At 37.6% G+C, this 22,924-nt stretch overlaps 1 protein-coding gene across 1 annotated transcript; it reads left to right on the top strand.

Moving 5' to 3' along the window:
• The first annotated feature begins 542 nt into the window (after window positions 1–542).
• LOC147386654 (translocation protein-like protein) lies at window positions 543–14,701 on the top strand. The gene is made up of 5 exons (XM_086422601.1): window positions 543–711; window positions 3,996–4,310; window positions 5,586–5,787; window positions 13,057–13,285; window positions 14,269–14,701. Exons 1-5 carry the CDS (start codon window positions 619–621, stop codon window positions 14,522–14,524), a joined length of 1,095 nt encoding a protein of 364 aa, XP_086278727.1. The 5' UTR covers window positions 543–618; the 3' UTR covers window positions 14,525–14,701.
• Window positions 14,702–22,924: the final 8,223 nt, after the last annotated feature.

Here is a 22,924-nt window from a genome sequence, read left to right as displayed (position 1 = left end):
AATAAAATTTTGAGGGCTGTAGTGTTGGATTGCGAATATGGTAATTTATTTGAGCTAACACTCTTAGTAAGGCTCAAAATCTTATCAAATTAGTAAGAAAAAAGAGTACTAGAAAATTTTAAATGATTCGCTCATGTAAATCTAGCCTTGCATGCAAGGGAAATGTACTTATTTCTTGGATGTGTTTAGGATAATTCTAGAGGTCTCTTAGGAGGACTAAGATAATGAGACATTTTTCTTATAGGATTTTGAGCCTTACTAAGTCGGTTGTCCAAATGAATTACCATGTCTGAGTGCTCCTACGTCATTGTACATAATGATTCGTAGGCATGAATGAAACAAGGAATAGCTGGACAATTGATGTCCGACATGAGCAGTAAAACATCAAATCAAAAGTGGGTGAAGACCAATCTTTACCGTTGAATGAGATGGAAAGATTCCCTAGAGATTCTGCCAACTGATCTCCATAAAACTATTTATGTCTAGTTAGATATTTCCTTATCAACCGTTAATACATCTACATTTGGAATCCAACGTCGCTGGACATTAGAAATGAATATTTAGGTTTTAAGACGACGGAAACCCAAAAATACCAAAGAGAGAGAGAGAGTGAGAGAAATGACGAAATCTGGAGCAGAAAAAAAGAGGGTTCGACGAGCAGCGGGAGTTCATACCAGTAATAGAGATCTCAACAACGATACTCCACCTAGGGTTTGCTCTCTCTCTCTCTCTCTCTCTCTAAATCTCTGTCATTCTCTTTGGCCATTTTACATTCTTATAGCGAGATCCTCTTCATTGGATTTGGAACATGTTTTCTCTGGAACAATTTTGATTCTAAAAATGAAGCTAATTTTGATTTTTTGATTTTTTTTTGGTGTGTGTTTGTGTGCGTGTGGGCGAGAGTCTGCATGTTGGGGCATGGGCATTGGTTAGTGGAATTCGATTTTTCAGGAATTATGGTTTTTGTTGTGTTCGATGGCTCCACGATGAAAATGGAGGGCTTTCCTTGGAATAATTATTGTTTTGCAATTTTTTGTTTGTGGGTTTTAGATTTTATCATTATTTTGGTGTGTTGTTCTGATTTGAAACGATCTTCTCTTACAAACTCATGATAATGGATTTGAGTTCCAATTACCAAGTAAAAACTAAGTTTTTTTTTGTATTTGATCTGTGAGTTGTGTACTCTTTGGTTTTGGAACTCGAATTTTGTTTGTCTTTGAGGAGTTATTCCAACTTTGATTTATCAATGGTCATTGCTGGATACACATAAATTCAACTGTCATTGCAAAGGAAACATTATTTTATTAATTCATAAATTTAAGTTGTTTTAGTTTGTTTTCATAGTTGGTTAGCAATTCATAAATACAATATTGGAGTTATTAGAGAACTTTTTATTTGGTAAAGAGAAGTAATTCGTAATGGGTTAATTTAGATTTTTTCTTTTTTCATTTTAACAAAGTAGGTTATTAGAGAAGCTTATAAGTATGATTTATAATTATGATGTAAAGATAAGTTGTCATGGAGAAGTAATTGAAGCTTGTACCTTTCTTGGACAGGAAGATCAATTTCCTTAGTGTAAAGCTATGGGCCTTCATTTTAAGCTTGTTCACATGATGGATGTGGTTGATTTGTTTTTTTTTTTTTTTTCCATAGAACACTGTACAAATCTTACAATAGAGGCAGTTATGCACAAAAAAAGCTTCTAGAGGGATGTCTGAGCTGTTTTAGTTGGTTTCTATTTTCTTGTTTTAGTTACTTAGCAATTCGTAAATATAGTAACAGAGTTATTCAAAACTTTTTATTTTTTAAGAAAAGTAATTCAATGTGGGTTAGTTAATCATTTTCTTGCACTAAAGTAGGTTTCTAGATAGGTCTATAAATTGAAATTATTATTATGGTGTTTAGGTTTGTTGTCGCAAAGAAGTAATTGAAACTTGTAGTTTTTTTAGGTGTGAAGGTTGATTTCCATGGTATAAAGCTAAGGGTCCCATTTTGACCTTGTTCCTGCGAAGGATATGAGGCAATTTGGATTTATTTTGTTTTACTTTTCTTACCACACCATACCAGTCCTCCTTTAAAAGAGTTGCTGATAAAAAAAGCTTGTAAAGGGTTATCCAAGCTATTTTAGTTAGTTTCCAAGGTCATGCTTTAGTCTGTTAGCAATTCGTATATACATTATTATAATTACTATAAAACCTTTTATTTGGTAAAAAGAACTAATAGAGTTGGGCAAGGTATTAAATTTAGACATTGGTGTCTATTTCTGTCAGTCTAGACATGGAAATATTTCAATCAATGTACGGTTACACATGAAAGTTGCATCCAGCCCCAAACGTCTGTTCGACCGAACCGAAAGTTGCGTCTAGCCCTAAAAGTCAATTCATAGAAAAAAATACGTCCAGCTTCGAAAGTCTATTCGATCCATGCGAATGATGCGTTTAGGCCCCAAAGTTTGTTGTGGTATGAAACTGTATGAAATGAGGGAAATATTGAGGAAATTTCATTGAAACTGTATGAAATGTAAATATTAGAAAAAATACTTATAAGAAAATTCAACAAACTATTATATGACTGTGGATCTATAAAAAAAGCCATATTAATTAACAATGAAAACGAAGATCAACAAAAGCTATATTATAATATTGAAATTAAGAATAATAGTATGAAAAATTATATTATACATGAAAGTAAAAAATAATAATGTCACATTAACCAAATTCACATTAGCATTTAAATACTTGCTTAAATGAACAAACTATTTATTGATTATTCATACTTATTTTAAAAAAATTATATTATAGTTTAGTCATATATATTTAAAAAAATTCCGTGATTGATCCTTGTGGAAATATAAATATTTCGGGGGAGGTGGATTAGTTTTACAAAAGTAGGTTTCTAGAGACGTCAATAAATATAAGTTATAATTATGATATATATATTAGTTGCTTTGGTCAAGTAATTGTAGCTTTTAGTGTTCTTAGGCTACTTTAATAATTTTTTTTGTAGATTACAAAGAATGTTGGTACTAATCATTATCATAAATAAGATGCTTTAAAATACAATCATGATATTAAGGAAATGTTTGAGGCATCTTTATTGGGAAAAAAAGAAGACTGTTTGAGCTCTATGTCTGGTTAATTAAAACTTGGGGGATGATGAAATAGCACGGGTGTGTACTTTTCATAGTACACATGAATCACACTATTCCAGTACTATGAAAAAAGAGGCAGGTGCACAAATAAGAAGCTTTTAAAGGAATATCCAAGATAATTTAGTTAGTTTCCATTTTCATGTTTTTGTTGGTTAGCAATTTGTAAATGCAATATTTGAGTTATCAGGAAACTTCTTATTTGGTAAGATTGGGTTAGTTGTAGGAAGCTTTTTCTCTATACTAAAGTAGGTTTTAGAAAGTGTATATATATTGAAATTACAATGTAGAGGTTTGTTGTCATGGAGAAGTAACTGAAGCTTGCTGCTTTTTTGGACACGAAATGGGGAAAAAAAACTGGAGCAGATGTTGAAAGACATTGAACTAATCATCGTCGTCAACAAGATGTTCTTAAGTAAAATCTTAATATTACAGCAATGTTTGAGGCTTATTTGTCAAGAGAAAATGGGGGACCATCTAAAACAGCAATGCCTACGGACTCAAAACAGCAAAAATGCTTGTTGACAATTGCTGAAATGCTACATTGTTGACTGTCCTTTCTATAATTTTATGTATTATCATTGACCAGTAGTGGTTGTTGTAATGTGATTAATTTTTTTTCTTCATTTTACTTTTTAGGGTGAAAGACTCGAAACCTGATCATCTTTCAGGAGAGGTTTGACGTTTTTTTGTATTGGAGAAGAGTGTAATTCATTCTTGTATTTTCTGATTTCTTGATAACATTTTGGTTGCAGAGACAACTTTTAGTGAAAGGATGCATTTCAGTTGTTTGCTGAATTTATTCTATTCTTGTATTTCTAATTTCTACCTAACACTTTGGTTGCAGAAGCAAGCTACTGCCAAGGATGTATTTCAGTTGTTTGCTGAGAAGGTGAGGGACCATAAAGATCTAGAATCTAGATGGGCAGTTTTACAGGAAACACGGGTGGAATATTTCAGAGGGAAGGATTTCATTCGTTTTTTAAGGAATCATTCAGAGCTCAAGGAAGTACTGGAATCAGATAAAGGCTTAGGAGCTGATGATATTGCAAATGTTCTGCTGGGGAAGAATCTTCTAGTGCGATGTGATCGTGTGGTGAAAACTGTTCGTCCAGGGAAGAAGAAGTTGTCGACCTGGCCAGCACATTTGGAGATCTTTCCTGTAAGTTCTCGTTTCCTGTCGGAGAGATGTGTTGATACTTTGATCTTAATGGTTCCTTTATAGTTAATTTTCCTCCAAAGAGCATATGAAAGCCACTTGTAGATTCTGATTTATTGTCTCGCCTTTTTGGACCATTTATATAAATTGGTTGGGACTAGTCATCCTATCTTTTGTTTAAGACCTCAAGATACTTGGTTTTGTTCTGTCTTAGTTGTGGCTTACATAATAGAAAATTTCTGTAGGTCTGTGGTTTCTTTAATATGTTTGTATTTGTTTGGGCTAGTGTTTAATATTGAATTACTAGAGTTCGCTTGTGCCTATAGTGCAGGCATTCTGTTTTAGGTTAAAGGGTGGGGAGAAGAGGGAAAAAAATAAAGTTGGAGGGGTATTATTAAATTTTTTTGAGGTTAAAGGGGTAAAAGATGAAAAATAATAAAGTTTGTCAAAGGAGTAAAAGAGGAAATATAGTAAAGTTAGAGGAGGTGAAGAGTAAAGAAAATAAATTGGGCCCCAAAAAACTATAGCTTGATAGGAGGTTTATCCCACAAAACTGTAGCTGTGGGAGGATTTATCCCCCACAAAATTGTAGCAATTATGGGACCTACAATTGTGTTTTGTTATATAAGTTTTTTCTTCTGCAATGCCGGTACCTCTGCTTAGGCAAGTGATGATGTTGAAGTTCTATCTTAACTTGTGATTCTGTTGTACATGTATCATGACTAATTTCTCCTCCTAGATTGTGTATTCAGTTGCTGATATTTTTATATTGTGCCATGCACTTTTGGGGATAAATTTAGGTAATAGGTTACTTCCAAATGCCTTCCTATGTGTTCTAACAAACTATATCACTTGATTGATGATTATGTTTGCCCATAAAAAGTTCAAATCAATTTTGGGCTTTCTGCCAAAAGATTTGTGCTTTTAAATCATTGGAAGTGGACCAAGAGGCTATTTGACCGGTGAACTGTTTTCCATTTAAGGTTGAATCTGCTAGAAGCTTCTCTCTTTTATTTCAACTTTTTATAGTGTGTGAGATTGCATTACCTAGAATGATTGCAGTAATTATAATCTCTACATTTGCGATGATGCCTTTAGAGGTTTCTACTTTTAGTAAATTTCTTAACTAACATACCTTGCAAGACAACAACTGCTTAAATATGTGGAATTTCTGGTTTTTAATTTTCTTTAGATGATCAAAAGTATGCGCTCTTATTGTTTGTCGTTCATTTAGTATTTAACCTATTTACTTATATTTTCCTTTTCTTTGTTCTACAGGATCAAATTTTTTCTGAAAATGATGCCTTTTTTGCCTGGACATTTGTTAAACGACGGCCACTATGGCAGACAGTTCTCTCATTTGTTTGGCCTGTGGTGACCCTTGCAATTTGCTTGTTTCCTGTGTTTCCCCATCAGTGCAAGCTGATAGTACTCTATACCTGTGCTGGGCTTCTACTACTAATTTTCAGCCTGCTTTCTTGTAAGTTTAGTTATATTCTTGAAGTTCCTTGATGTTATTAATAATTTGGTTAATTCCGTCTCATTATCTTTTGAAACCTTTGTTACCCTGTTTTGGTATGTGACCTTGCTTACAAATTTAAAACAAATTTATATGAAATTTAGTGGATAAAAAGGGAAGATCCCGAAGGTTATTTTTTTATATTTCTTGAGTATTAATAATTTTAATGAATGAGGGGACCCATGCAGAGTATATGGGATGTAACTTTAGTTATGGCACTCATTGAGCAGAAGGGCGTGTCAAAATCAATGATTTAAAAATAGCTAAAGCAACAACCATTTTTTATTTTTTCTCTTAAAAAAGTAAGAAAAGAGTTTGAGAAGGCTCAATGGTCCGAAATTCATTTTTAGATCCAAGGGTTCATCAACTCAAGTAAATATAGTTGGGACAATCAATATTCGTGATGCAGCCATTGCTGCGTTAGATCCAAAGATTTCTGTTACATCTGTTCTATTATATTTAAGGATGGAAAGTTTGAGGTGAATGTTAGCCTTAGAATTAGTGCTGAATGGTTAGATTGGAGGTGTACATTCGAAGTACTATATGACCAACACTTCCCAATCAAATTAAAAGGAAAATTCTATACATAATAGTAAGACTAATTATGCTTTACGAAACTAAATGATGGGCAATAACATTTTATAGATCTAAAGTAGCAGTGAAGAGGAGGTTGTGATAGGTGAGTGGAAAGACAAACAAAGAAAAAAATAAGAAATGAATTCATTCGTGAAAATGTAGTAGTCCCAATAGATGATAACTCAGAGAAAGTTGGTTGAAATGGTTTGGTCATTTGCAAAAAAGGTTGAAAAGTGCCAGTTAGAAGGAATGTGTGAGTTGAAGTTTCTAAAAAGGAAGACTAAGAAGAATGCGGATTAAGGTAGTGGGAGTGGATATGAACTAATTAAATAAACGGCTTCAACTAGTTTTGAATGGAGGAGCAAGATTAGTTCAGCCAACCCCAAATTTCTAGGATAAGATTGTGAGGAAGATACTCTGCTACATTGAAGGACTTAAAACAAAGAGCCACCAAAGAGAATACTTTTTATAGTTGCGCAAGACTAAACGACATATGTGGTGGTGGAAAGGAATGATTTGTACTTTTTTTCGAACATCCTATGTTGTGGTGTATAATCTTTACCTTTGACTTATTTGGACTTTCACCATGTGCTTCTTATAAATATTAGGCTTTTTAGGACCTAGTGATCAAGGGACTCATGAAGTTGGTTCCTTACAAATATAGATTTTTATCCAAAGGATTAGGATCCATACTTAATAAAAAGGACTAATAAAGAAACTCAAAATCTCGGCTGTGTGAACATGAATTACACCGATTCCGATAAAATACATATATCGAGGATACACCACGTATTGCTAAGATAAATCTTGTCTGTCATATATGTTTACATGGTCTGAATTGTGTTTCTTTGTGAGTCCTTTTTCATGAGTCTATGAATCCCAACCCTTATCTAAACGGGAAGTTGTGTTGATTATGACTACCCAGTCTAGTTTTTATGTTTACTATATATGTCCTACTTCTCGTGCACATTGCTAAGAAATAAGAGTAGTTTATTGAAGATTTTATTTGGAATGGTCACGAAAATATTTTTGAAGTATCACCTTATTAATTGGGAAACCATTTGGTCTCCTACGAAGTCGTGTGGTTTGGGCTCTAAGGACTTGAATATTTGTCAATATAGCTGTTATTGGAAAGTGATTGTAGAGGTTTGGTGAGGAGTCCTCTAGTCTTTGGAGAAAGGTTGTTCATGATAAGTACACGACTTCTATTCTTGCTTGTGATAGTGGGAGATCCCCTCTCTTGTAAAGCTGTAGTGTGTGGAAAGGTGTTTTGAATGTTTGGTGAATCTTTTAAGGGCATCAAGTTAGAAAAATTGTCAAGTCTCAATGAGAGCTTGGCAAGGCATTTATAATAATCAATTCAAGGCGAATGGACATGAAAGCCCTTACATAGAGAAGAATAGAACGCTAGAAAAAGTAAATTAAAGACATAATAATGAAGACATTTCCAGTACTCCTCAAACTGGTGCAAAGATATCAACTAAGCCTAGTTTGGCAAGATGAGAAATAGTGATAGAATGACCAACATACTTCGTAAGCATGTCGACAAGTTGATCTGAAGAAGATACGAATACTGTCTGAAGGGCACTAGATTGAACTTTATCCCTAAGAAAGTGAACATTAACCTCTATATGCTTGGCTCTCTCGTGAAGGTCAAAGTCGGAAGTAAGCATGATAGGACTTGTCGCAAAATAATGTGGAGGAATCAGAAATAGGAAATCCCAACTCCATCAGCAAAGATCGAAGCCAAATAAGCTCACATGTGCCAAGGGCCATAGCTCGATACTCAGTTCCAACAGAAGAATGGGAAATCACACTCTATTTCTTATTTTTCTACGAGATCAAGTTATCACTATGAAAAGTACAGAAATCAGGGGTAGATCTCCTATCCGTATAGAACCAACATAATCAGTGTCAATGAAGTAGGACAAATAGGGTTGAGCAGTGGACGATGGGAAAAACCCAAGACTAGGACGCGACTTCAAGTAGTGAAGAATATGATAAACACCATCAAGATGAGAAGTGCGTGGATCATGCATCAATTGACTGACCACACCAACCCCACAAGTCAAATCTGGTCTAGTGTCAGATAAATCAGATGGCTTACGAGTCTCTGATAAGAAGGATCAGATAATAGATGAAATGAAATGACTAGACTTACCGGTCATGTGATAAGAGGCACTAAGATCAATAACCCATGTCAAGGGAGTTGGATGAGATTGGGAGACATGAAATGTAGAAGATATACCTAGATATGTGATAACTGAGGCCACAATCAAAGATGAGTGAATATGAGTACATATCTGGTCACGAACAATAGTGACAATCTAGGTCTGAAGCTGTTGTAAATCAATAGTGCCAGTAGAGACGGTGGTGGGAGCAAAGTGAGGAATCCACAATGACAACACGGGGAGAAGAATGCCCCAATGAAGGAGTGGCAGTAAAACTTAATAAATGATGATAGAGCGGAAAGCATCGGACCTTTTCATGGCCTGTTTACCACAATGATTGCAAATAAAACTACTCCCTCGACCACAACGAGTAGTAACGTAGTACCCAAAAGCCATCCAAATTTGCCTCTATTTCCCAAATAGTCTTACTAACCGAGACCAAGATTGATGCGATGTCGTAACTCTCAACTGCAAATGGATAAAAAAGAAGACTAATAATCAAATGTAAGAAGACTACAATTTAATGAGGAAGAATGTATGATCAAATTAGCATTCACTTGGGTGCAAAGAGGAGAAGAAAACAAGTAGAAAAACAACCGAGGCATAAAGACGAAGCTTTGGCTTGAAGGGAGGTCTTTAGCGATCAACGAAGAGGCTAAAATATCAGCACAATCGCAAAAACACAGCAGTGCTGTCATATACCACCTTTATCGCGATATATCAACATCATCTGATCATAGAAGTACTCAACATCTCAACCCATCAGCACAGATGTGTTGCAAAACAACATAGGAAAAAAAAAAGCCAGCAACCCAGCCTTGTTGCACAAGCACCACACTTGTGGCAAGCGATTTTGGGAAGACTAACAACGATGGATCAACTAATCAAAAGGGGCTTTCAAACTCCGAATTGTTGCTCTTTATGTATGAGAAATGAGGAGACAACAAACCACTTCCTTCTGCAGTGTTCTATTGTGCAACAAGTATGGCCCACTTCTTGGGGCTCTTTGGGGTGGTTGCATGACAAGGATAGTTTGGGCTTTGTTTGACTCGTGGCTATGTTGGAGCTTCCCTCTTAGATTGTCGAAGCGCATTCGAAGGAAAGGAACTGACTATTCAAGATCTCATGTTATTAGTGTTGGGGTTGATGTTTTATTGGGGAAATTTTTGAGGACTTTGTAGTTGGTGGGATCTTGTTTATAACTTGGAGGCAGTTGCGGCTCCCTTTGTTTTTTTGATTAGTTTTTTGTAATCTCGGGGTACTCGACCCCTTTTCCCTTAAATAAAATTTTAACTTATAAAAAAAAATATACCCAAATTGATTAGTTGGTTTTAGATCTACCATCATGGATCCAGTCATTTTAGGGTCTAGATCTCCCATCTTAGAACCCCATAAGAATTGGGTTTCTTTTTGGTACCCAAGAAGTATTTATTGATGGTATTTATAGTAACATTAGTAGTGTAAGACATTAACCGAGAGATATCTTGAAGTAATTATACTTTAACTAGAGTTAAAATATAAGGAGAATGTGAAGTCATGATTTTTGCCTTCTCTCTACATGAGCATCCGTTCATTTTACTTATCAAAAAGGAAAATTACTTAAAGGACCCTGGCGGAGGTAGTAGTTTCTAATTAGTCCCTAAGTTTTAGGGCTTCTCTTTAGTAAAATTTTTATTTCTAATCAGTCCTTAATTCCAATTTTCTCACGATTGAATGCCCTAATTGTTTGAATTCATCGTTTTCGCCCAAAAAAAATGGATTTTTTGCATCTCAATTAGAGACTCCATTCTGTTGGAAAGGATTTAAGAGGAAGAAAAAGCTTTGCTGTTCGGAAGGCCAAGAGGATTCTTTGCAGCTTGACTCCGTTTGCCATTTAGTGGCTATTTGGGAGGAACGAAATAGTCGGATTTCGTTGGGAAAGAGACAGATGCTAGGGGTATTATCATTTCAGTGCTAGCTTTGTTTAAATGGATCTTTTTTGAGGATTTTCTTGTAAGGTGGAATAGGGTTAGTAATTTGGAGTAATTTTGTTTGGTCAGTCTTTTGTTTTTGGTATTTTCCTTTCTTTTCTTTGGGTTGGACATCTCGTCCTCCCTTTGTACATTCTTCCTCTTCTCTGTTAATATTATTTCTATTTACCTATTAGAAAAAATAAAGAAGAAGCCATTTTCAAGGGTTTTTTTCAAATATTTTGAAGACGTATGTAAAAAATTAGGGTTTTCTCACTTTTTTTCTTCATTTTTGGATGAAAATTGATCAAAAATGGTTCTTTTGGTTTGAAATCATCTAAACAAGTCGTTATCTCAAGTTTTTAGTTGATATTTCCATGTATTTTAGTTGGAAAAACTTGAAAATGGGTGGGTTTTACCAGTGTCGAGTTCACCACTTTTTATTGTCGAGTTTGACAATAAATAAAAAGTGGTGAACTTGACAATAAGTAAAAAGTGGTGAGTTCGACAATAAAAGTTTTGAATTTGACAATAAATAAAAAGCGGTGAATTCGACAATAAATAAGAAATGGTGAACTTGGCAATAAAAAGTGGTGAACTCGATACTAAATAAAAAACGTTGGATACACCAATAATGAGGGATTAAGAAATAAAAAGTTTACTAAATGGACTATCAAGCTACCGTCCAAAACTTCGGGACTATTTAGAAATAAATCCCTCTGTCCAGGTCCTTTATGTTCCCCTCCCCCCCCCCCCCCCCCCAAAAAAAAAAAAAAAAAAAAAAAAAAAAAAAAAACTTTTAACAACAAATAAATGCTTCATATCATGATTTTCTAAGATTTTATTCTCAAAAGTTTGATTTGCTTGAAGAATTCATTGATACCGCTAACTCTCCATTTGGGAATTACAATTTAGATTGTTAGATTTATAAATAATTGCCTGTTTTACCGGATACTCATATTTTTTTTTCACGTTCAAAAAAGCATTATCCATCTTAATGGGTACCTGATGGGTATCAGCTATTTACAGGTTTAGTGTTGTTTCCAAAGATCTCATACCCGGAACTGGAACCGAAGTTTTCTTTAGGTTCAGGTTCTGGGTATATGGGGAATGGACCAAGTACCCAGCCCATTCAATTGAATCCTTTGTAGGATTTGATCTATTGATTGAAGATGTTTTTTTATTTGATTTTTTCCATGTTAGGGATCCCCATATAAACAATGTATCAGTGTCATTCATCATGGAGAGATTTCACTGTGACTGTGGATCTCACTAAACCTGAGAAATCACTACTGATGATTTCAACACATGTTCTTGTTTCATTGGGGTCTATTTTTAACCATGCCGTGCCATATTGATTGCATGTCCATAGCCCATCAGGCACTTTCAAAGAAAATGTCAATAAAAAATGATTCAGAAGTCATGGGTCCACTGGCAAGACTAGAAAACAATATCAGATATTGAGGGGATTTAGCCGATGCAGTGTGATCAAAATATTATATAAATTATCGCCCTGACTTGATATTCAAGAGAAATCAAAAGAAATATTTTGACATATCCAACATCTGGAGCAAAAAAAATGAAATAAGCAATTTGTATTGGACAGATTCAAAATAGCATGCTCTGGATGTTGTATGATTTATTTATTTATTTTTTATATCAATTTTTTCTTTGAAAGATCAAAATCCTATATTAGTTAAAAAGTTTTTCTGTGGATTGCTGATAAGCATCCTTCCATATACAATTTTATTAAAGAAACTTCACACCCTTCACTCGAATTAGATTGTTTTGAGTTGCTGATGGGACAAATCTGAATTTTTCAAGAAAATTAGACTAGTTATCCAGAAGAGCTGGTTGATCCTCCTCGAGGAGTTTAAGGAAGCATTTTGGAAGGGGCCACAATAAACTTGTCGACTTGGGACAAAAAGCAATTATTAGAGAATAGTACTATACCATCACAACAAAAGGTTAACAAGGCTTGGCTACATCACATGTGCCATATTATTGTTTTAAGTGTGAAACGATTTGTGTATCTTGCTTGGTTACAATGGTGGTGAGAAATATGAAAGAGTTTGCAGATAAACTAAAGCTGCTAACTGAGCTACATCAGCCACTTATGAAGATTAGTGAACAAAAATTCGAATATCAATGTGATTAGAGAGTCCGTTGTTTGTTTCTTTTGCTCTCTAAGTCCAAACGAAAAAAACCCAAAATTGTGGAAAAATTGCATATTTCATCATATATTTCTGTTTCAGTGCCTCATGCCTATGTCCAGTTTTCTCTTATCAGTTCATTTAATTCCTTATTTGGATTGTTCATTCCTTTTACCTTTCATTTAAGCTTATTTGGATTGTTTTCTTACATTTTACTTTTCATCTAAGAATTTATTGAAACTGCTTCAATATAATCCTCGACCAGGACATACTTCTTACCTTTCATTTAGAAGTTCATCGAAAATTTTGTACTAAAATACTTAGCCAGAAGACTAGTGATTTCAATTACTTTCTCTTATATAACCATTCTTTAATTTGCAGTGAGAGGGGTGATCTTTGGTACTTTATGGATCATTCTTGGAAAACGTGTTTGGTTTTTCCCCAATATTCTTGCCGAGGAAGCAACATTGTCGGAACTGTTCCAGTTTTGGCCCAATAAAGATGAAGGGGAAAGACCTAAGTGGACTGCAAGGCTTTTTTACGCTATAGTGGCTGCGCTGTTCATATTACTGCTTAGGCACCATGCACCCGATGAGGCCGCCAGGGCCAGGTGAGTTCCAAATCTTAATCAAAATGTCTTGACTATGGCATCCAATGAATATCCAACACAGCTCTCTAACTTAATTCTTGTGCCTTGTTTATTTATATTTTTCAATAAATTCATTCTCTGCTTTATGTCAAGAGTTGACTAGCGTTACTTAGGTGAGGATTTCACCCTTACTAAGGGTCCTTGGGCTCACCTTGTGGCATCCAAAAGCAGAATCCGATGCTTCAGGATTGTAGAGTGACAAAATTCTATGAACTTTTAAAAAATTTAAAAATCATATTTTTCACCGTTGAATTTTAATTTTAAGTTAGGGTGTTAGGTAGCCGTCCATTTTCAAAACCGTTGATCAAGCTTAAAAGTAATAGTTTTTTGATTTTTTTTATTATCTGAGTATTTAGATGAAATCTCGAGGGTTGTGGTGTTGGATTGCTGATGTGGTAATCCTTTTGCGCAAAACGACCCTTAGCAAGGCTTACAATCTTACTGTGTTAGTAAGGAAAGTGTTTCATTTATGTTAAATGACACAGGCAAGGTTACTAATGGTGACCCCCACCGTTAAGTTGCTGCATTTATGTGTCTTGCATCTTACATGGAACCGAGTCCTTGTTATATAACTAAGGCCCTGTTTGTATTTAGAAATCTGCCAAATTATTTGCATTTAAAATTCAATGTTTGCATTTTTTATTATCATAAAACACATAAAAACGCCGTTTTTCTTCAAAAGTAGGTCTACCTGCATAATGTGGAGAAGTTGATCTGTTTCTCACTTTTGGTTAAAGAGGTTCTACAGGGGATCACTGGATATACTTTTTTCCATATGCCGAATTGCCAAATACTCTTGTATTTGAAAATAAAATTGCTGTTCGTGTTTCAATTGTGAATTTTCATAAAAAATCATCATTATAAACCACATTAACCAACATTTTTTTTTTCAAAAGGTCATATTGCTATTTTTTGTACATGATGGCTTGTCTTTAACTTTGCAGGTACCAGAAACGGGTTTCTAATATTATTGACGATGTCCTTGAGTGGTCACCGAGATTGGCTTTGTCAGGAATGATGGAGAAGCAGCACAGTAATGCAACAGAAACCCATTCTACAGATGGGACTAAAGAAACTCCTGAAGAAGAGGTGACTCAACCTGATGGTATGGTTGAAGAGACGAGCTCAGACCAACACGAGAGCGAAGAAGTCTTTGGAAATGAAGAGGATGTGGATCATCATCATAATAATCACATATGAAAAGTAGATCATACAAATACTATGTAGAAAAACAGAGAATGTTTACAGTTTTTTTTTTCTTCCCTTCTATATTTCCCAGAGTGTAGAATTGTTGATCAAGCTAGAGAGGCATTTGAAACCTTTAAGTTTTTTTTATAAAAAAATTTAATAAAGCAGTTGATCCTAATTTGCAGTTAATTTACTGGGTTTGTTGTTAGCTAACAATGCTGAGGTTTATGGGTAGGTTTATTCTGATCACATCCAATGAAATGATTTGCTTCCCATACAGTTGTGTTGTGAATTTGTTTCTCAAACCAGTTGTGGGATTGATGTCCAAATGCTCTAAGTTTGCTAAAATTCTTCTAAGAGGGGTCTGTTACTTTGTGGGGGCCTCTTTTTTCCTTGGTACTGCGAACATCACCCGAGGATTTTGAGAGACATCACTCGGCCCAATCATCACTAGGGTTCAAGATGATCAACCAGACTGATCCTAGGACCTATGTATACATAGTAGGAATGTCTTGATCGGATTGGATCATACCAGACCTGAAATCTGATCCATTCTGATCCGATAACTTTAGGTCTGGATTGATGTTTCGGATTCTGATAAGGATCTGATTTGATAATATGTTAGTGTACGAGAATATGAGGATGCATAAAATACATTGTGTCATTATCAATGTATCTCATCACAAAAGGTAGTGCTGGAAAAAAACACATGATCCCAACCCTTTAAATGAAAAATCCAAGTTTTGTTGTCAAGATACTCATAAATTTTAATCATGGGATTCTATGTTTAAAGTGTTGGGGTCATGTGGATTTTGCACGAGTGATTCTTAGAAGTCAATGGATTTTAACCCATTCTACATTAAGAATTAATAAATTATAATACGAACTCGTTCCAAACATCTCTCCCCTTGCAATGGTGTGATACCTGTTAAAATCATTCCAACGCTCAAGTTAGAGAAGTCGAGGAATAGTCTAAAATACTGGTTAGACCTCAAATCCCTCCAAAAGATCCCTCTCAATTATACTTATTATGTTATTTATCCCCCCTAACCTCCCACAAGGTTTTCCCCTCTGTAGGCTATAATCATGGGATATTTACTGACTCTGCGGAGTTGCTTACCTAATCGGAATATCTTGGATTTATCATACTAAACTGTAGAGATCTCTTCCGGGATCTCTAGGACTGACGTGCACGTATCAGTCTTACGGTTACTCTATGACCTGGCTTATCTTGTTTGGCGGACTTGGTTTTGCTTAATGTTATGCTGCCCTGCCAACTAGACTAGGGAGATCTCTATTCTGACCTGCCCTGCTTGCAGGGCAATGCCCATATGCTGATCAGCGCTTGGTACCACTTAACCAGTTTAGACACGTGTATGGCTTAGATTAATGTGTAATTATTTCCCTTTACAATTACCCCCTCTCGAGGAGACATAGAGTCTCTTCGTCTCCTCAATGCATGTTTCTACTTTCTTATTGGTTGCCTTGATCTTCATAATTGCGTCTGCAATTTTCTAATCGACGCATTCAATGCAACGTCACTTTGAATCTTCTTTGACGACTTAGATGGATCACTTTTCATCTGTGTCCGTCTACGTGTCTTATTACCTTCGGCACTATCGTCAATTTGCAACGCTTCAACTGGGCTCAAGCTGTCTTTTTAGGCGTACGTGCTCCTTAGCCTATTCTTATAAATAAGGGATTTAGTGCTTCTTTTCCTCGTTATCGTGTTAAAACTTTGAACATCTGTCACTTTGCTTTTCTATGAAGATTTTCTCTCTCTCTTTTCCTACTTCGCTGCTACAGTTACTACTTTCACATTGAGGTAATCTTCTCTGTCCACTTTCTTTTACACTCTTGTCTTCTCAATGGCTGTCATTGTGTCCCAACTTTGACAGAGTCTCTATATCCCGTCTCTGAACACATTCGAATCGATGAAGACTGATGCCCCTAGCGAATGCCGCTATGGAGAAATCTTGGTCTATGTTAGCCAAATTAAGGCTGGTCTTAATTTCCTTCTCTCTTCCTTCTTTAAAGAGGTACTAAGTAAGATAAATCGGACCCCAGCCCAAATGTCTAAGAACTTCTACAGTCTGGTGGAGGCTGCGGAGAAGATGGGCATTATTTCCAACAACTTCCTTTCTCGGTACAATTTGAAGGCCATCCCCCAACGCCCGGGGTACTACTCGTTTTCCTCCAAGAATGCAGTAGTTGCATTGATTTCTTTTCTCCCTAGTTCTGATAAAGGGTGGCATAAAGACCTCCTTTACATTTCTGGGGATTGGGAATTTACCCTTGACATTCCTCACAAGGGATTCAAGGTCCCTCGGACCTTTCAGGGTAATGCTAGTTCGAGGCTATTGGTTGTGTCTTGTCATTTACTTTGTTTTTGGTTTATCCTGCTTTTAACTGTTTCTTTGCTCTTTTCATAGATTCTTATGTTCTTGTGGCTGCGGAGGCCAAGAAGGAACAACGCAGGGTATCCAAAGATCAAAGGCTCATGGCAGTGGACCCATGAACCAGTGTTGCAGAGGGAGCGATAGTGGAAGACCTCCTTGCTGACATTCCGTAGCCACCTACACAACAAGTTTGCTCTGGTCAAGCTGGGCGGACCATGGGAGATCTTGATCTATTCCCTCTTGCCTCTGTTCTTCTTCGATCGCCTCCACGAAGAGGGGTCCCATTGATCCGACTTCCTTTTCCCTAGGCTGGCAGGGTTTGAATTGTTTGATCCATTCTGCTTCAGACTCTCCCCCTTCCGGGATTCTACCAGAGTCCTCCGATGTGATGGACATCAACCTCTCGGAATTCTCGCTTTGATGTTCCCCTGCCATCAAGGCCGTTCTTTCCACTGTCCCAGCTAAGAGGCGGAAGAAAAAGAGGAGCTAGACTTCTCGAGTCTCCAGCCTTTTTGGAAAGGCTGGTCAGCTGGTTGTAGTACTTGGAGGGCCTGCTGCCCCTGCTTCTGCCTCTACTTCTGTTTCTGCTGTGGTTGCTATTGATACTACTACTAGTACTATGGATATTTCTACAGAGCTTCCTGCGGAGACTCAGATGCAGGGGGCAGAGTTTTACCACCGCCAGTGAGGACAACCTTGCTCTTGATCTTCAGTCACGGAAGAGGGGTTGGCTGGTCAGGAAAAGCTTGAGGAGTCTTTCTCCTTCAGAGGAGTTTGAACACGAAGGCCCTTCATTGCGCAAGACTCCTCTAGAGGCAGCTGCCTCTGCCTGAATGGGTCGTGGGGCCTTCCTCAAGGGTAGGAATGATAGTAACATCTTCTAGCCCCTTGCCACGTCTACAATAAGAGTTGCGGGGTGAAAGACCCTGTTGCCGCTACTTCCCTGTTTTCCCAGTCCATCTCGCCCAAGGATTGAGATGTTGCTGACCGGGCTAACGCTAACCTGGGCTTTGGTCGGTTCATCTACGATCTTCACTAGGTAACTCCTTGCTCTTTCTATCTTGCTATCTGTTTTGTAGTTTCTATACGCTTAAATATCTTTTCCTTGTTTCGTAGGCCCATGTTTATGGGACTCTGGCCTTCCTGAAGTGGCGTGAGGCTGAGAACCAAGTAGCTCTCTTGACCAGAGAGTAGGAAGAAGAAATAACTGTGTTCCAAGTTGAGCTATCCTCTTCTAGCCAATTTTCCCGAGAAGCTAAAGAGGAGATGGAGGTTAATTTGACCCAATTCTTCAACGCAAACATAGCCTTGGAGGCTTCTAATAGAAAGCTGACAGACTTCCAAGGTATTCTTCAATTAGAGTTGGCTGACTACAAAGAGATAGTACAACAAAGAGATGCAGAGCTAATGGAGCTCTAAGAGAAAGTGCAACAACAAGTGCTTGAACTGGGTTCTTTGAGAATAAGTGTTGATTCAGCTAGGGTGGCTCAGGCTAAAGAGGATGAGGCAGAACCAGGAACCTTCTGGGGCATTTACAGGCCCAGTACTCTCGGCTGGTAGATGAAACTTTTACAAAAGCCTACCACAAAGGATTTGAGGCTGCTCGGCTTCAGTATGAAGAGGATGAAGAAGATGAGGACAATGAAGAGGACATGGACGATGCTCCTTTGGTATCTCCCATCAGGAACTTGCCTTGGGCTGGGCATTTTGGGTGCATTCCCCCCTTCCAGCTGGATAATGAGGGAAACCCCATTGCTATCTTCATTGAGCTTCTGGTGACCTTCTGGAGGTTGGTGCTACCTTAGAATTAAATCTTGTTCTGACATTGACAACGAATTCTTCAGCTCAGTCCAGTGATCTGCCCCCTATTCACCCTTCTAACCAATCATCTGTTCTTGGCATCGTTGTGACCAGGATGAAGCCACTAATCCTGCTGCTGATCCTATTACCAAGGCTTATCTTCCTGCTACTGTTACTCAGACTTCTCCCTCGGCTAGTCAGCTTTCCTCTCCTGAACGGTGATCTGCTCTCAGTATTATGTCATTGCACTTTGTACTATTCCAACTTTGAGATCTCTCATTTGTACTTTCTCTTGGTTATTAGTGAAATTTTTTTGCATCTATATACTTGTTGTTACACTTGACACTTTACCTTTTTCTTTTTACCTTGCCTTTCCATGCTGCACATATCCTGTTAATCTGCTTTTTAACTTAGCGCATTTTAACCTTACGTCCTTCTTATTTCACTGCTGCTCTGCTTACGCTGGTTAAACTGCTCACACGCTCTTTATACTGCTTCTTGTGTATTACTTGTGCATAAATTGCTATTCTGCATTCACAATCAGCACATTTTGCTTTAACAATCAGATCATTTTTTACTTTTTTACTTTAACAATCAGCTCACTTTTACCACATTCTTCCCCTTAGGTTCTACCTTAAGTAAGTGTTACTTTAGGTGGAACCTTTTATTGGGCTACCTCTGTGAATGGCTTTTCGAGTTACTATCCTTGAAGAAGACTCTAAATCTACTTTAATTTTTTGACTTTGTTAATCGGTTAAATTTACTGTTAGTGAACTCGTGATAGAGTAGAATCCCGACCAGCTTCTTACCCTACCAACGAGGGCATAAAATATCTACGTAGGTTCGGATCCCAACTGGATCCACATAGTGCTTTTGTTACTCATATCAGAGTTGGGCCCCGACTAGTTTCTTATTCTACCAATGAAGGCAGAGAAGACCCACGTAGGCCCAGATCCTGGTTGGATCCCACTTTAGTGCTCTTGGAACTCATGACAGAGTAGGACCCCCCCGTCAGCTTCTTACTTTGCCAATGAAGGCAGAGAAGACCCACGTAGGTCTGAATCTTGGTTGGATCCACACAGTGCTTTTGTTACTCATGTTAGAGTTGGGTTCCGACCAGTTTCTTACTCTGCCAATGAAGACAAAGAAGAACCATGTAGGTTTGAGTCCTGACTGGATCCCTCTTCCCTACTAATTCCTGCATAGAAATTTAGAACAACTAAGGCAAAACATTTATTGATAATACCTTTTCAAGTTACATGCATTCCACGGTCTAGGCACCTCTTGACCAAACATCATTATTAAATAGTAGGCTCCCTTTTGGCATACTCTTGCTACCCTGTATGGTCCTTCCCAATTCGTACCTAACTTGCCCCTGTTATGCTCTTTTGTGTTTTGGAATATTCGTCGTAGCATTAAGTCTTCTACGTGAAACTGTTGGGGGCGGACCTTCTTACTGAAGTAGCTTTGCAGCTTCTTATGATAATGTTTAAATATGACCAGTGTCGCGTCTTGCTTTTCTTCCAATAGGTCTAGTTATGCAATCATCTGTTGGTCATTTCTACCAGTCTGTACTACTTTGGACCGCATTGTGGGGAAACTATTCTTTGTAGGGATCATCGCTTCCATTTTGTAAGCCATGACGAATGGAGACATTCCTGTAGAAGTTTTGGTGGTTGTCCTGTAAGCCCATAAGACTCCATGCAAGACTACTGTCCACCTGTCCTTTGCCTCCCCCAGTCTCTTCTTCAAAGTATCGATCAACACTTTACTTATAGCCTCAGTTTGCCCATTGCACTGTGGGTACTGTGGTGTGGAAAATAGCGGTGTTATTCTATGTTCACTGCAAAATTCTCTGATTTGCTCTCCAGTAAACTATCTTCTATTATCAGATACTATGGAGCATAGCAAACTGAACCTGCAGATAATGCTCTCCTATAAAAATTTCTGAACTTCTTACTATCAAATCTTGGCTAGAGGGAGTGCCTTCGCCTACTTAGTCAAATAGTTTGTTGCTATTAGCAAGGTCAAATTGCTTGGTGCTCTAGGCAACAGACTTACTAAATCGATCCCCTACTACGCAAAGGGCCATGGGCTGACAAGGGAATTGAGTTGCATTGCTGGCTACCAGATTACTTCTTATGTTTTTGGCAACAATCACAGTGCTTGACATATAGTACTGTATCATCTACAAAGAGGGCCAAAAATAACCTTGAGAGAGTAATTTATGCGCTAAAGATCGTGCCCCCTAATGGTTTATGCAGTCCCCCTCGTGAATTTCGCTCAACATCTCTCTAGTCTCATCCGAAGCTAGGCACCACAGGAGTGGTCCCCTTACTGACTTTCTATACAAAGCCTTATTTAGGACAACATATCTTTCTACCCGGCTTTTGACTAGCCTAGCCTCTTTAGGATCACTGGGCTGCTCTCCTTGCTGTAAGAAGGTTAGGATCGGGTTTATCCAACCTTGGTCTCTTATGACTGCTACCATGTTGGCCAGCCCAGGCTCGTTTATCGTCGGACGTTTTTGATAGCCCAATGACAATTCTCTCATGCCTTGCCCAACCAGCATCGAGGAGATGTAGGCTAGACTATATGTATGTCTGTTATCTGTTTGGAGTATATGCTTTACTTTGACCACTCTTGCGCGATGCATATTAGACCTGATATTCTCCAGGTAGAGCTGCATCTTGGGATCTCAGGTTTGAACGTCCCATTGATGTGATTTATCACTAATTGCAAGTCGCTATAGACTGTTGCCTCAACTACTCCTAGTCCTATTAAAAACTCGAGGCTGAGTAGCATCGCCTCATACTCTGCCTCATTATTTGATGCTCTAAACCCCAATCTAACCACATTTTCTATTCTTGACCTATCTGGAGTGATCAGCACTACCCCGATTCCTGATCCTTCAAAATTGGATGATCCATCCATATAGGCTTTCCATCCCGAGCCGCTTTGCAATTCTTGCTCATTGTTCACATGTTCCAATTTTTTTACCAGTAGATCCACTTTCTCTTCCACCACGAAGTTTGCCAAGAAATCAGCTACTGCTTGGTTCTTCAACGAAATTCTAGGCTTGAATTCAAGCCCAAACTCCGCTAGCTACACCACTCATTATGCCATTCTGCCCAATTTTTCCGTCTTTCCCAATACAAACTTTGAGGGAAACTTTGTGATGACTTGCACTTGATGTGCCTGAAAAGATGGTCTCAAGCGTAGCACTGTGTAGACTAAGGCTAATCCAATTTTTTTGAGTCTTGAGTAACGCATTTCTGCATCCGTAAAGGTTTTGCTCAGAAAGTTGATGGGTTGTTCTGCTGTTGCTCCAGTCTTGACCATGATTGAGTTGAGTGCATGTTCTGAAGTGGCCAAGTACAATCCCAACTCTTCTCTTAGTTCGGACTTTGAGAGTATGGGTGGTTTGCCGAGGTACCTCTTCAACTTTGAAAAGGTCTGCTCACACTCTTTTGTCCACTCAAACTTAGAGTTTTTTCACAACAACTGGTACAAGGGTCTGTATTTAGTAGAAGTCTTGGCAATGAAATGATTTAGGACAACTACTTTCCTAATTAGCTTTTGGACTTGCTTTTGAGTCCTTGGGGAAGTCATTTCTAATAATGCTCTTATCTGATCTGGATTAGTATTGATCCTTCTTGTCGTGACCAGGTAACCTAAGAATTTTCCTGAAGTCAATGTGAAAGTACATTTATCCGGGTTGAGCTTCATCCCCACTTTCCTTATTCGGGAAAAGACTTTTTCTAAATTAATAACATGGTCTTCCTTCCTTTTGCTCTTGACCAGCAAGTCGTCTATGTATACTTCCACCGTTTTACCCAATAGGTCTTTGAAAAGCTATGTTATTAACCTCTGATAAGTAGCCCCTGCATTCTTTAGATTGAAGGGCATTACTTTATAACAATATAGCACCTATTCTGTGATGAATGCTGTCTTCTCCTGATCTGTTGGGTTGAGCTGTATCTGATTGTAACTAGAGTAGCCATCCATGAAAGACAACCTCTCGTGGTCGAAAGTTGCATCTACTAACTGATCTATCCTTGACATTGGAAAACTATCTTTGAAACATGCCTTATTCAAGTTTGTGAAGTCTATATAGATTTTAACCTTCCCATCTTCTTAGGTATGGCCATGATGTTCGTTATCCATTCTGGGAATTACACCTCCCTAATGAATCTAACCCGATTAGCCTGCC

Source organism: Akebia trifoliata, chromosome 14 (assembly GCF_017979445.1).
Source record: "Akebia trifoliata isolate Shusen 1 chromosome 14, ASM1797944v1, whole genome shotgun sequence".
Classification (NCBI taxonomy): domain Eukaryota; kingdom Viridiplantae; phylum Streptophyta; class Magnoliopsida; order Ranunculales; family Lardizabalaceae; genus Akebia; species Akebia trifoliata.
Note: the sequence above shows the minus strand (reverse complement) of the source record. Positions and strands in the feature narration are given on the sequence as shown.